We start from the raw sequence: 15,016 nt of genomic DNA on the forward strand, positions 1-15,016 counted from the left end.
AAAAGCAAAATCATCCAATCCTGAATAAATCCTAAGACATGAGAGTGATGCAAAGCTCTCTCTGCCTTTGAGGAGATTTGTATTCTTTAAAGCTCTCACAGGCCGGCTACCTTCATGTGCTACTGTTTAGCAGATGTTGAATTTTATTAAAGAATTCACCAGGTTGTCATATTGATTTGCATATTTGACGCGTCAGCCGATGAAGGAAATGAAATGCTGTGTCGCTCAATTCAGATATCAGAGCTTCTTAGTTGGCACAATGAAAACTTGGATATGGATCCATCTTCTATGTTTAAAACAGTAACAATATAATTCCTCTTTCAATATGTTTTCATATGTTTATTTGTTTGTCTGGGAACAGATTAGCTAGTTGGAAGAACTTTTAAAGTCAAGAACGGATCTGGATCAAGGGGCAGATGCAGGATTTAAAAAAATAATAATTTAAATTTGTTTTCAACATTTCCATTGACTTCACAAAACATAGCTCATGGATCTTGTTGAAAAAAATCTGCCGTGTCTAGAGGACTAATATTTATGAATGCATGCAGATCTACTTGAAATTCTGTGGATTTAAATGGTGTGGGTTTAATTCAAGTTACATATGGTATTTTGAAACTTGCAAACAATAAAAGCAACACGGAAGACTTGGCGAAGAAACTGCTCTCACACGTGCAGCTTTCTTCAGCACTGGATGAAAAAGAAGTGAACACATGCATCGTTTTGTCTGGTGACCTTTGTCGTGTCCGATAAACACTAAAAACGTGTCAACACATTGCACCTGGGTGTTTGTGTTTTCAGAGGAAAGAAGCCTAAGCAACTAGACAGCTTTTATTCATGGTCACTTATATTCTCTGTGTCACAGTGTCGCTACATCGATTCCAACAAATCTTTAAAGCCTGACTTAATGGATGAAACCTTCCAGGGGTCCTCTGTAATGAATGGAGCCTGAGCCGGGGAGCTGTAAACAGTCCAAAATGATAACACCACATACTCCTGTAATAAAGCAGCTTCATTATAGAGACGGTGCCCCCCCCCCCACGTCTCTCATGGCATTAGTGCGGCTGCAAAAAACCTTATTGAGGCGAGAGAACACAAACAACGTTGGCTGGCACCGTTGAGACAGACTGTCACAACAACAACAACCGAGTCAAACACGTCCCCACAACCAGGCGTCTGGGCTGAATGTACACAATCCACACACACACACACACACAGATATGCCAGCGACAGCTCTGACTCACAATACATAACTCTTATTTCATATACTCTGTAATTTTGTTACAGCACAAACATACGGACCGGTCGGGCGTGAATGTTTGTGTACGTGCATGTGTGTGTGTGTGTGTGTGTGTGTGTGTGTGTGTGTGTGTGTGTGTGAGTGAAAGGTATTATCCATCAAATATTATTGGCTGCTGAAGCTGGTGGGCTCTAATCCACTTGTCTCTGCAGTGTGTAGATTAGCAGCAGGTTAATGGATAGGCTGCCAACGAGACCCCCCCACCCCCACCCCAGTGTTCATACCCAGGTTCTTTTGCCTTCATTGCTGGATAGTGGCAGGAAGTGAGTCGTCCATCTTTATGTATATGCCTTTGATGCGGACACACATAAACTCTGACAAATATCAAGCCTCTGTCGTCTTACTGTCTGCAGAACATCAGGGGATGTAAACACATCCCTGCTGAATTCAGTGATCGCTCAACAACATCCAATCACAAGCCAGCACAAAACAACTGCTTCTGTCCTCGGCTGTCGTGGGAAGAAGCTGCTCAAACCTCACAGCCTCACACGGGAGCAAGAGAAAAGAAGTCCACGTCGTACACCAGGACGACCATCAGGGAAAGTATCAGAGCGGAGACGGGAGGCCGAGGATCAGCAGAGCAGCTCAGAGAGTCCTCACCCAGGGGCTCTCTCCTCTGATGAAGCCCACGCTCTCCCTCGGCCTCTCGCTGAGGGCCCTGAGACGCCCGGCTTTATTGGTTCATATCTGACTGAGTGAGTGAGGGACTGCTGCAGCCACAGGGGTGTGTGTGTGCTTGTGTGTGTGTGTGTGTAGAGGATGGTCACTCAGCATTAACGCAATAATAAAACCCTCGCAATATCCAGTCTGTCATAAAAAACAGGGGGAGGGAACAGAAAGTTGAGGGAGCAAAAGCCCGGAGGACACACGTGCACGCGGCAATAAAGGAGTTCTCTTTATTCCCATCTTCCAGCCCCGGGGAGGAGGAAGTGCTGGAGTTCACAGTTTGGGATTAAAGTATAATATCTCCCTTGATATCCCGAGTGACTTCCTGATGTGGGGGATTTGTTTAATTAGGGGGGGGAGGGGTTCATCACGCCAGTCAACTCGTCTGACTGACAACCGACGGGGGAAAATCAGGGACACATGCGCACAACTACCTGTGCTGTGTTTGTCCTCTGTGTCTCTGATGGCAGGTCCATTACCTGGGTAACACAAAGACGGACACACACAATCAGCCAGGACGTTGTGTTAAACTCACCTGGGCTGTTAGGGGGTTAACAAGTGGGAAATACAGTGTGTGTGTGTGTGTGTGTGTATATGTGTGTGTGTGTGTGTGTTCATTCGAGCTTCCACACCTCCCTCGTCCGCTCCAGCACTGAAACTGATGTGCAACCATGGGGAAAATTAATTTCTTATTACATGACCCTCCTCTCCAACCCGCTTCCTAACTTCCTCTACCTTACCCGACAAAACACGCCCCTTTCTCCTCACTCCATTTACCAACCACCCCTATGGTCCTGGCTCCAATCATTCCTGTCCTTAACCTCCGTCGCTACTCGCCTGCAGTCTCCCCCTGGCTGCCTGCATCCACCTGGCTCAAAGGTCCTGTTCTCCACAGAGCCCGATGGCTGTGGGCGACAGGCTGTCAGGAGACTCAGGAATAGTAAAAAAACGTGTCCTTTCGACGGGAGCTCATTTAGGATCCCCCCCCCCCCCCCCCCCCCCCCTCGGGCACATGTACAGTGATTGGACCTTTTAGGGTGTGCGTGGAGTCCTGCACACAGATGACACATGCACAAAAACACCAATAAAACACAATCCAGGCTTTTTCTTTCTGCATTAATTTTCTTTACGCAAGAATTGGCCCTTTAGTTTGTGACAACTGAAGGTTGAATATAAACACTTTTTGAGTTTTTAAGACAACTGAAAGCTTCCACTGGTTGTTTTATGTTTAGAAGTGTTCAGCTGCAACACACAACTTCACCACTTGATGTCACTAAATTCTACGCACTGAACCTTTAAGACATCGGCAAAAATCTTAAATGAGTTGCAGGAAATCCTCATGATGCAAACACCTCAGACTGAAGGGTCCACTAGGTCGAGAGCAGCAGAAGAGACAAAGACCACAAGCAGAAAACGACGCTCACAGATTCCAGGCAGACGTTCATTCAACGTGCAAGCATGTAACAAACACACACGTACAGAACACACGGTCCACACACTCGCTCGAGTTCGTTTCCTGAAAAGCTGAATTATCGCTGACATTGATCTGTGACTAGTTTAATTACTCACAGTCATTACCCAGAGGCAGCGGCTCCTCTCAGTCTCACCTCTCTCCTGCTCTGTCTGGATCTTTCTCTGCTCGTCTCTAGAGAGCCCTACACGGAGCACTCCTACATTCTCATTCTACCACCAGTGACTTCAAACAGCTTGATGAGTGTGTTCCTGTTCCCTTTCAAACATCGAATTTAACATTTTTAATCTCTCCAAACCCCCAAAAGACGAAAATTATTTTTTTTCCATTCGTCCTCACCCACACACTGTTTTGGGGGAACGTTGTCTTTTGAAACCCGCAGCTCACATCAGTGTGAACAACCCCCCCGTCTGCTAATTGAATTTGCAGCTGACTTTTAATTAACAGCGGATCAGATTTGCATAAAGTCGGATCAGCCCCTCCCCCCTCCCCTTCCACGTCTGGATGCCTGGCACAGAGCCAAGTGCAGGGGCTGCAAACTGACAGAGGAATGAGGAAGGAAGGAGGGAGGTAAGAATGGAGGAGGAGAAGGTGAGGTGGTTGCAACAAAGGAGAGAAGGAACAGCAGATGGGGGGGGGGGGCAAATGGGGGGCAAACAACAGCTCATGCCGTGAGATGAGGGAGTAGAACATACACATGGAAACAATCGAGGGCACGATACGATCACCAGGACGCGCACACACCCACGCACATGGCATCGCACAAATAGTCAGATACTAAATAAAGTGGAAAATAACACAATGCATAGTTTTTACTCATCTTACAACCAGGTATTTATTGGAGACCCACGACGGCCTCGTCTACAAGGAGAAATGCGTTCGTCAACCAGCACCTGAGAGGATTCACGTGCACGTACAGTAGTGTCAAATAGTTTACATTTTACAAACATGGACAAAAAAACTAGACAAATGTGACGATGATGCTGGAACCACCTCTTGCATATTCATGCAGCAACACATGAACTAGGTTGAGCATCCGTCAGAGAGCTTCCTGTTGAGAGGGCCCGTTCTGCCCCGATAGGTCCCATCCATCACTTAGTGCCAGGTCTGACCAATGAGCATGCCCGTACCTATTAATCCCACATCCCATAATGCCTCATTGGTCTGACCTCTACAAGCAAAACTTTTATAAGGTGTGTACCAGCGAGTTTGAATCGACACAAACTGAAGTTCCACTCGGCCTGTAAGCAAACCCTGTGCCGACCGAACACAGGTCCTGTCTCTGGCTTTCTTGCCCGACTTCATCAGTATCCAGAAAGAGCACAAGTCATTAATGAGAGTCATAAAGACTGGGCGGAGGGGCGGAGGGGCGGAGGAGCGCTGGGCGGCTGCCAACGGGACGGTGGCTGGGCGGGGGTGCAGGGAGGGGACGAGCAACGGACAGACAGAGCAGAGATGCAGCTGCTTTCTCTCTCAGTCGTTTCCTGGAGGAGATGGAGGGAGCTGCGGAGGAAGAGAGAGAATGTGGGGGGGCTCAACTATCCTGAGTAAAGGGTTTGCCCGAGGGTCAGGGCCATGGGTGACACATCTGAATACTGGGGCGTGGGAGACGCCATTTTGAGGAGGCAGCGAGACGCCATTTTGAAGTGCTCTGCATGATGATTAAGGGAAAGTATTAAAACAATTAATAGGAAGAAGCCGCAAATTCTGCACTTCTCTAAATTCCAAAAGGTTGATTGATGACTCATCGGACCACATGACTTTGATTTTTACCCCAGATCATCAGCCACCAGACAATTAGCATTTGTTTCTTTTAGTTCTGGTGCTTTACTAATTATTTTTATTTAATTCAGAGATTAAATCTAATTACGCCTTTAACTGGGATAAATAACTAAAGGATTATTTTGCAACTGCAAAATATGCACATACAAAATATGAACCCCTTTAACTTTATATTTGTAATGTAAAAATCTGCCTTTTGATAAATGTGAAATTCAGACATGAAATAAAACTGCAGCCTCTTTCCCTCGACACCTGTTGGTTTGCTGTACATTCTGCTGATTCGGCACCGAGGCCTTGACTGGAGCTCAGGACTCGTCTCGTCCCATCTCACCCACTGAGGAAGAATACAGGCACTCAGGCATTCAAGTAATTAGTGCTAATCAGCCATCCACTGACCGTGCAGGCAGCCATATTGATTTCAGAAGCTAATCAAGGGAAAGCTTAATGGCACGACACTTAACGAGCTCCATGATGTGAATTACACCTGCGATTGTAATGGGATGGGATCCAGTGTAGTAGAATATATATTATTCTGAGCATAAGAATGGTGGTTTGTTCATCTTTAGCTACTCTGAAGATTGTGCAAAGTGTGTTGACAGGAAACTGAAGAAAAATCTAAGAAAGTAAATATTTACAACTTTAATCTTTATTTCTTTAAAATAAGATAAAAGGACAATTTTTGTTAATAATACAAGTAAAAAAATGTATCAGAACACAGAGGAATATACAGGACAAAGCATGACAGTGACAGCTTAGAGAATTACATATGCTTCAAACAGACAAAGATCCTTGGTATATTATGGAAAAGCAAAGAAGTGGGTCGGTTTCCCGCTGCATAAACGTGTCGACTGTAGAAGAAGTTAACTTGGCACCAACAACCTGCTCTGTTTCCAGTTTCAGCCAACATGCGAGCAAACCCCCTCCAATAAATAAGGCACTGGGAAAGGCCCAAACGCAGGAAGAGTACGAGTCTGTGTGTGTTTGTCTGTGTGAAGTAATTGAATAAGTGGACCACAACTCATGGCATATGTTCACATTTCATCTCGTGCATAAATACTTATTCATCTTAAATCACTCTTAAGATATTTCTATTAATAAACGTAGACAAGTATCACCGGGAATTTTAAAAGAGACGTCCAGGACCTGACATCCATATTTACCATGGATACACATGTATAACAAATCAGATAAAGCAAAACATCTTTTGACAAAAAAAGAAAATCAAACATATGATGTACTATTGGGTGAGAGCTGAGTGAGTGTGTGTGTGTGTGTGTGTGTCTGTCACATGTAGGCAAAGTGCTGCACAGCCACTGGCCGACATGTCAATGACACACGATGTAGAGATCAAGTGCAACAATGAAAGTCAGAACGTCCCACACACGTTTATAGAGGCGTGTGGAGAAAACTTCTGTTACGGCATCAATTCTTACAAACGCTGCTAAAAACAATCAAACTTGAAAACTGGGTGAAAGTGGACGAGGTTAACGTGTTACTGATGAAGACGATGCCGTGTGAAACATATTGCATCGTGTCAGTCCGTCCTGTTCGAGCCGGAAACTTTGGCACCACAAGTAAAAACCACCGAGGATAACTGAAATCTGGAAGCAGGTTAAAAAAAAAATAAGAAGAATCAAGCTGCAGCGCAACATGAAGACTCAAACTTCTCTTCACACTCTGTCCGCAATCGTGAACGGGTAGTGTTTACTAAAGGAGGCAATAAACAGACGTCTACTGTTCATTAAGCCGCCAGAAACGTTGAAAATGAACTCCCTCTGGCAAGGTTTTAAGCTTCTGTCCCACCGATGACAGTGCGGGCTGGCGTGGAGGGGGAGGGTGGGGGGCTGTCGATGAAGGTAAAAGTCTTATAGCAGGTGAGTCGCACACAGCTGAGGTCGGCAGCTGGCGTCTACATCTCATGGGCGGCGAGATGATGCTCTGGGATTCCGTTGGCGTGAGCCGCCACGGAGTTGTTCTCATTGAGGCGCCTCACGCGGTACATTTCATAGTGGATGCTGCTGGTGATGTCCTTAATGTTCTGCATATGGGTCCTGGAAAACACAGACACACGAGGAACCAGTGGATGAGACGGGGAGATCTTGGCTTTTTACAATATTTAAAAAAAGTCTTTCACTTAAAAAACGTGTTTATTATTACACAGAGTTCACTCACCTGATGAGGAGATCCCTTAAATAGGCAAACTCACAGTGGGCTATGTTCTCAACTGGAGAGAGACACAGAGAGAGAGAAAGAGAGAGAGAGAGAGGTTATTAGTTATTAAATATTAATAATCGAGTTTAACAAACAACACAAGGCACAACTGGTTAAAAAAGGGATAAAAAAAAACAGTATGACAGCTGAGTTTCCTGAACAGACCACTAGGTGGGGTCAGTGAGTTGTCCCTCGCTCACTTTATTCCTCTGTTGATAACTTCATCTACTCTGAGTCATTCAGAAGAGATTTGACAAAACAACTCAGATATTCCTGCGGGACACGTGTTTGTGTGTTTGCACGCTGCAGGAAATGAAACTTCCTTTATGAGACACTTGATAAAGGGGTGGAGCCGTCTGTCTGGGAGGATAACATAATGTAATGACGACTCCTGCAAACAAATGGATGCACAGAACTGGCCAAATGATGAACTGAGAAAATATTCAAAGAAACAAAAAAAAGTAAAAAACATTAACAACTATTTATTTCCTATTGTTTTTTAACTAGATTGAGCAAAACAAGGTTTCCTCTCTACAATTGATTTAACTTCTGATGTGAGCATCTTCCATGTCTTTGTGTGGATCGGGGGGGGGGGGCGCTCTTCAGACATACTGTGTCTGCTGGAGGCCTGAAGCAGCCACATGGCTCACACCAGTCTGGACCCTGAATGAAGCATTGTTTTATTGACTGACGAGCTCAGTGACTTCTTTGTCCATCTGGTGTCTTCTTAAGGAAACCACTTCCAGCTTGGTGATGTGCACACTGAAGAAACTCTGCCCTTAAATAGTTGAGATGCGTCCCATAATACTTTTTAACTCCGCCAAGGAGGTTATGTTTCATCTGGGTTTGTTTGTTCAACAAATTTGTGAATCTTGATGAAAATAATCAGGCATGTTTAGGAGACTGATATTTATAAGTGTGTGCAATTTGGTGTAGATCTTAGCCTGGGCTGAGGTATGCAGTGCAGTTCTAGTTCATATTGCAGTAACACCACTTCATCATGACATAACTGATTATTTACATTAACCAATCATATGATGACAAAAGATTGGTTAATGTAAATAAGCTGTAGAGTGAGTCTCTGATTTTATTGTTTGTGAAAGTTTATGCTTTACTACGCCATTATTTTCATAGATATCTGGCCAAATGTATTTTTCTGACCACATTTTTGTTGACATCGCCCTTTGACCTATCAACTCCAAAAGTTCATGGTTTGAAGAGATACACTGCCAAGCAATATTCACATAAAATTTGGCAAAAATCCAACCCGAAGGGTAAAAAACTGGGTGAACAGGCAGTGAAAGAAGAGGAAAGAAGGGGAAAGAGTAGTGAGTTGTACCTTCGATGGTTCCCCACTTGGTTTTCCTCCCCAGCAGCCTCCTGCCATTGACCTGGTACTCCTGGTCACTGCCCACCACAGCAAATGGGATCATCTCCTGCTCCAAGGTTAAAAGGCAAACAGACAACTCAGTCAGATGTCATTCACGTAAGGTCTATCAACAGTGACAGTTGATGGATTAGGGTTGACGGGCTGTCTGAGTATCAATTAGGGCGACTGACTCGAGTGATAGCCTCACCCTGATCTTCTCGTTGATCATCCTGTCCTCTGCATCCTCGTCAAATTCCTTCTGAGGGTACACGTCAATCCCGTTGGCTCGTAGCTCTTCCCTGATCTGGTGAGTGATCAGAGAACAAACCCCTTAACCAACAACAGTTCAGAAAGGCCTCAAATTAAGGCATTTAATTGAAAGAATAATGAGGCAGACGTGATTAAAGCAGCCTTTAGAGAATACAACGAATGAACCTAAAACTGGCTGATGCACAGATTGAGGCGGTATTAACACTAATCTTCTGACTAATCCAGTCCAAAAGTTTGGGCTTAGTCATTAATCGCTGTCTGTACACAAACAAAACAGAAAACCTCTCATAATGAGTGCCTCTGCATAAACCTGAGCACGCACACACACATATATAAACCTGGGGAGCCAGCTCACAACTAATGAGACAAAGGGAAATCGTGAATACGATGCCAATAAAAACATACAAAAGAAAGACTGCAGCTTTATTAACTGTGAAGAGGAAGAGCAGAAAGGACGAGAGAGAGAGAGAGAGAGACCGCCAAATACAGAAATCTACTGAAATAAAGAAAAAAGAAAGACAGACGGATGTTACCTTCTTTTTGAAGAAGTCCCTCTCCTCCAGGGTGAGTGTATCTGCCTTGGCAATGACTGGGACAATGTTGACCACTTTACTGAGACGTCTCATGAATTCTACATCCAGAGGCCGCAGACTTGAGAGAAAGAGGGAAAACAAACTTTAAATGTAGAGACATGAATATGAAATTGTGACACAAAATGCTTCCACCAGAGGGCAGATGTTCCTCATATCTCCCAGATGGAACTCTCACATAGCTCCATGACGGGACAAAAAAAAAAACGTGTGGTCGGTTTGAGGAGAACAGAACTTTTTCCACAGTTGGACAAGAGCATGGGTCTGTAGCTGGAGCTGCTGAATCACATACAGTTCGACAACGATAGGTCATTGTCAACAAGGAGGGCCTTGTGCACTCATGCAGGAGCCATTCAAAGGACAAAAGTGCAACAATTGATTGCACACACCAGACACCCACATAGACTCTGTGTCTCTCTCGTCCTTCCGGCCTCTGTCCCATTAGGCTTTTTAAGGCAAACCCTGAGCAGCTGCTGGCCAGGCCATGTGACATCTGCAGTGTTGGATCAACAGGGGGCCATTTTACACCAGCCCCCTGCCAGAGCAAAGACAGACCCTGACACAAAAATTAAATAGAGGCGCAGCACTTGAATGGTGATCAACTGTGTGTGTGTGTCCAAACGAGACTGAAAACCCACAGCTGCTTTCAATATTTTCCCAAGACCTGCCACTGCACTCGACTTAAGTTACAGAAATGCAAAAGCTATAAAATGCATGGTGAACCTATGAATCTAAGCGCCCTCCCCCTAATTTCTCCTGCTAGTATTCCCCAGACACCCCCCTGCCGCTCAGAATGGTAGGGGCCTGAACAAGCAGAGAGAGAAAGGACAGTTTATTCAGTTCCATCAAACACAGATGTGTGTCTGTAAGAGATCCAGGGAAAGAAACTTGGGACTGTGTGCTGCTTCAGGGCCTGGCGAGAGAGGCCTGTGTGTGTGTGTTAGTGTGTGTGTGTCTGTGTGGTGCGGAAACTTTCGGGGACATGTATGTGTTCAATATGAGGGATAACAATGTTTTTCCAAGCTGCTTCACTTTAGAAAGCTTCAGAATAAACAGGAAATCTGTATCATTGTAAATGACCTTTTAGCAAATTAACAACAAACAGTTAGAGAAGTTTTGGTTCATGCAATTCTATCATAGATTTTTATAACCAACAAATTGCACACACACATATATATATCAGTTTCCTAAACATGCCTGACTTTTTCATCAGGATCCATGAATTACTCAACTATAATGTTGAAAATACTCCCACCTATTTTAATGTCCTAATGTTAAAGTTAATAAAGAAAGCTCCTGGATTCACCCCCAGCTCTGGATCCGCTGCAAAACATAAAGGGTTTTTCCTTGGGTCACGCCCCACCCCTAATCAAAGTTTAATTGATATGGGCTCAGACAGGGGTAAGAAGATAACTTCTGTGCTGAATAAGGTCATTTCAGCCGTCATATCTTAATGAAGGTTACAGGCAAGTTTAGCAACATACACTTTTTCTCTCTCTCTCACTTTCCTGTTGTCTGACATCTTATTTCTCAACTGAGAGCGACAGAGGGCGGCAGCGACATCTTTTAAGGTGTCGTGTTATGGAGCAGACAACTAAAGTAGGATTAATACTCCGGCTGTCTTATCTGTGTGTGTGTGTGTGATTTCCTTTCTGAACCACATTTAACCATGTGTGATTGTGTCCTTACCAGTGTCCGGTTGGGGGGATGAAGTATATGCAGCAGTGAACTCTGGAGTCTGGGATCCTTTTCTTCCTGTTGATGTTGATCTCCTCCTGCAGGTACGCCTCATACTGGTCGTTAATGAACTTCATGATAGGCTGCCAGCTGGAACACAGCAGGTATGGAGGGAGGGAGGTAGAGGAAGAGAATGATAGATAAAAGAGGGAAAGGTAGTAAGCAACATTGAGGTAAAAAGATGGGAGGAAAGAGGAGCTCACAGAATGAGACAGACAGAGGAAGGAGAAAGGATACAAGGATTTAAAACAACAGAGAAGAGGACAGGGGAAAGTAAGATGACAGGAAGAGAAAGGGGAAAGGGTGGGACATGTGGTGAGAAACATCAACTCACAGGGTTCATACAGTAAATGCAGTGATGACAGAGTAGTTAGGTACCAGTTCTCATTGTTGATCTGGTCGCCAAAGCCTGGAGTGTCAATGACCGTCAACTTCATTCTCACTCCCTTCTCCTCAATGTCTGCACACAAACAAAAACACAAGGTCAGGGAGAATTAGAACACTGTACACCTATGATAACATGAACACCCTGTATACTACAACTACTGAACCTGAGATATGCTTAATGTATAATTCTATAACTGCACTAATTGTAACCTGAACTGCATCCAGAAACTTATCTTATTTGTTGGAAATTAATGAGACATTAGGAAAAAGCTGCCAGATTTAAAACTGTTGATTTTGTAAGGTTAAGAATACATTCCAACGTAGTTTGAGCCTAACTAGCCATCTGCAATTTAAGACAATTGGATTTAAATTAAAAAGTAAATACAATGGAGAAGGGAAGAAAAACAAAGTGAGAGATTGGGATATTTTTGCTGACAGACATTCAGACAACCAGAAAAACAGACAAAAATGAAGAGAGAAGGAATGAGGGGTTGAGGAGGGACGTACCGTGACTGATGGACTTAATTTCGATTGTTTTGGGGATCTTCTCCTGAGCAGTAGCCAGCACCGACTTACGGCTGACTTTAGACTTGAACAGAGTGTTCATCAGGGTAGACTTTCCCAGGCCACTCTGTCCTGTAAACAAAAACAACAACACAGAGACGAGAGACAGTGAGACACACACAGAAGGAGATGATGCTTGTACTGCAGGTACCTCAAAGTGCAGAGAAATATAAAAAATCTAATTAAAACAATGAGAAGCTTACACAAATAAAGCAAAACCAAGATAAAAAGTAATTATTTTCAGATACTTTTCAACCAGATGATCATTTGATAAGATTATATAGAGATATAGATAATAAGGGAATCTTTATGGTAGAATCAGTCTGTAAATATCTGTATGAATGCAACCATCTCCTCCCACTGCCACCAACACCGGTTAATGAGGAGGGGATAGCAGAGGCCCACTGGGCAGCGACTGCACAGTTCATCTTCAGGTTGTGTCAACATCGTGAAATGAATACTGGAGAAGCACATTCAAACACAGTCAAAGTTACAGTCAGTCAGCAGCGTGCTTACATGCAAACAAGGCTCTACTCTGCAAACAGTGAGACAACAGCTGCACATTTTATTGGATGTAAATCATTCACTTCAGTTTGAGGTTAAGAAGCGATCATCCCTTCATGCCAAATGTGACGTACTGTAAAGCCTCAGCCCTGTACAGTGTCTGTCCTCTCTGTCAGCGGCATTTCTCTAAGTGTCTCAGTCCAACATTCTTTCACTAACAACCATCACAACAGATGTGGCACCAAAATCCCACACTTACTGCCTGTATGTGGTCATCGTCGTGCATACTTTGTTGAACACTAACTCACAAATATAAATGCATAGAAAATACAGAACTATATTGAAGATGAAAAAGAACAATGAAAAGATTGCCCACAATTACGGATCTGAACCAAATTAGAGGTTTCTTGCTGCAATCGAGTTCTTCCAAGGTTCAAGTTATCTTTTTTTCATCCCTGTGGGGCAATTAGTAAAACTGCAGGCACAAACGGACAAACCACCCAATAACGTTAAATGCATTAACAAATACAGTTACTTCACTACAAGTCTGATGGCAGCAGGTAGAAATTATATGATTCTTTACTTTAAGATTTGATGAAGGAAGGTTAAAACATTTTCCTTAAAGTACTGTAAAGGTTAAACTTCAAAGCTTACAATAAAAAGGGCCGGACTGCATTTTCCCTCTTCCGTGTTTAACAACTTATTCTTTTGAATAAGACCTGACAAATGGACCTTACCTGCTCTGTAGGCTTCACCGTTTATGATCATGCAACAATTTACTAATACAAAACCAATATGTAAAACACTCAACTCTTGAAAATAACAACTTGCACTGAAAATAATTTCAACTGAATGGAAAATTGGCTCCACAACCCTGAGGCTGTTTCTTAAACAAACTTTTTTATTGCAGGATGAAACGCAGACCCAGAGGCACGACACCAAGTGGAGACATAAGGGAGATGGTGGTTTTAAAGAGGCCTGTCAACTACGGAGGCGCGAGTGTGTCTGTATGTAATTAGCTCCTGTTTAAAAGGAGTCTGATCACAGTGATGAGGGCTCAACCACAAACAGTTTAATTACTGTGTTTGGCTGCTTATTAAAAACGGGTTTGAGGCTTCAGTTTTCTCACAAAAAATTATGAGAGAAACCAGCACATCTACCTGAATGACAGTCGGCCTAGAGTTCTCTTGGAGACCAACACACATTTAAAATGTCAGCTGCACTTGATGACAAGGCTCAGAGAATGACATGAAAATCGTCTTTATATAAAAAAGAAGAGAAGAAGTTATTAATTCATGACTTGAGCAATCCTGAATATTTTGGAGCTGTAACCACCCAGCACTCAGCAGCAAGAGGCCAACTCCAGCCCTAAGGACAGAGTTTCATGGCATTGACAGGAATGTCTTTTGGTTTGTGTGAGGGCTGAGCATAAAGACATTTAAACTCAGTGTGTTACATTTAAACGTAACGCATATATGCAGCAGGTCAGAAATCAGATTTCTAAACCTTTTTGAAAACATGTCACGCTCATTTTAACTAAACTAATGAATTCATAGGAAAAAAGATGGCCCGAATGTTTTTCTGGTGTGTTTCATAGCAGAGAGACTGTGCAGTGAGCTGACAGAAAGACAAAGGTCTTTGTTTTCCTCCTATATTAAAACAACTTACCCACAACCATAATGTTGAGCTCGAAACCCTGCTTCATGGCCTTCCTCCTCATCTGTTCCAGAATGGCGTCGATCCCAACGTAACTGAAGTCCACCACAGGGCCACCGACCTTCTCCCCGTACAGGCCGCCCATCGGTGGGGACACCACAGCATCGGGCATCACCGCCTCAGACATGGTCATGCCACTGTAGCTGGATATCACCTCTGGCCCTGGTTTGACAGAGGTAAAGGAGAAAATGGAGGGTTAGAGGGGCAGTGGCTGAGGAAGTCATTTTCAGACATGACATGATATGGAATTTGCTTTTTACATATGAAGAATGCATCAAGAGACTGTGCCGGTCGGACACGTTCACAACAACAGAAAAATGTCCGAGCGAGGCGCCTGAGGAGATGACGTATGAATGCCGTGGTGGAAATCACATGTTTTTGTTGCAGCAGACAGACATCAGCACGCATCACCAAAAGTCTTATTTGACATCTTTGTCGCAATCGTCGATGTG

General features: G+C 43.8%; 1 protein-coding gene across 5 annotated transcripts in view; it reads right to left on the reverse strand.

The window, feature by feature from the left end:
* Positions 1 to 5,842: 5,842 nt before the first annotated feature.
* The window catches only part of LOC133971534 (septin-9-like), a 74,818-nt gene continuing 65,644 nt past the window's right edge, over positions 5,843 to 15,016 (reverse strand). For all 5 annotated transcript variants that reach the window (XM_062408935.1, XM_062408939.1, XM_062408936.1 and 2 more), the window contains 9 exons: positions 14,517 to 14,726; positions 12,288 to 12,416; positions 11,772 to 11,853; positions 11,346 to 11,483; positions 9,600 to 9,717; positions 9,005 to 9,100; positions 8,767 to 8,863; positions 7,389 to 7,440; positions 5,843 to 7,267 (listed from right to left, as the gene is read on the reverse strand). In XM_062408935.1, coding sequence (XP_062264919.1) covers positions 7,126 to 7,267; positions 7,389 to 7,440; positions 8,767 to 8,863; positions 9,005 to 9,100; positions 9,600 to 9,717; positions 11,346 to 11,483; positions 11,772 to 11,853; positions 12,288 to 12,416; positions 14,517 to 14,726 — 1,064 coding nt within the window. In that variant the 3' untranslated portion in view covers positions 5,843 to 7,125. The remainder of the gene's footprint in view (positions 7,268 to 7,388; positions 7,441 to 8,766; positions 8,864 to 9,004; positions 9,101 to 9,599; positions 9,718 to 11,345; positions 11,484 to 11,771; positions 11,854 to 12,287; positions 12,417 to 14,516; positions 14,727 to 15,016) is intronic.

Source organism: Platichthys flesus, chromosome 16, assembly GCF_949316205.1.
Source record: "Platichthys flesus chromosome 16, fPlaFle2.1, whole genome shotgun sequence".
Lineage (NCBI taxonomy): Eukaryota > Metazoa > Chordata > Actinopteri > Pleuronectiformes > Pleuronectidae > Platichthys > Platichthys flesus.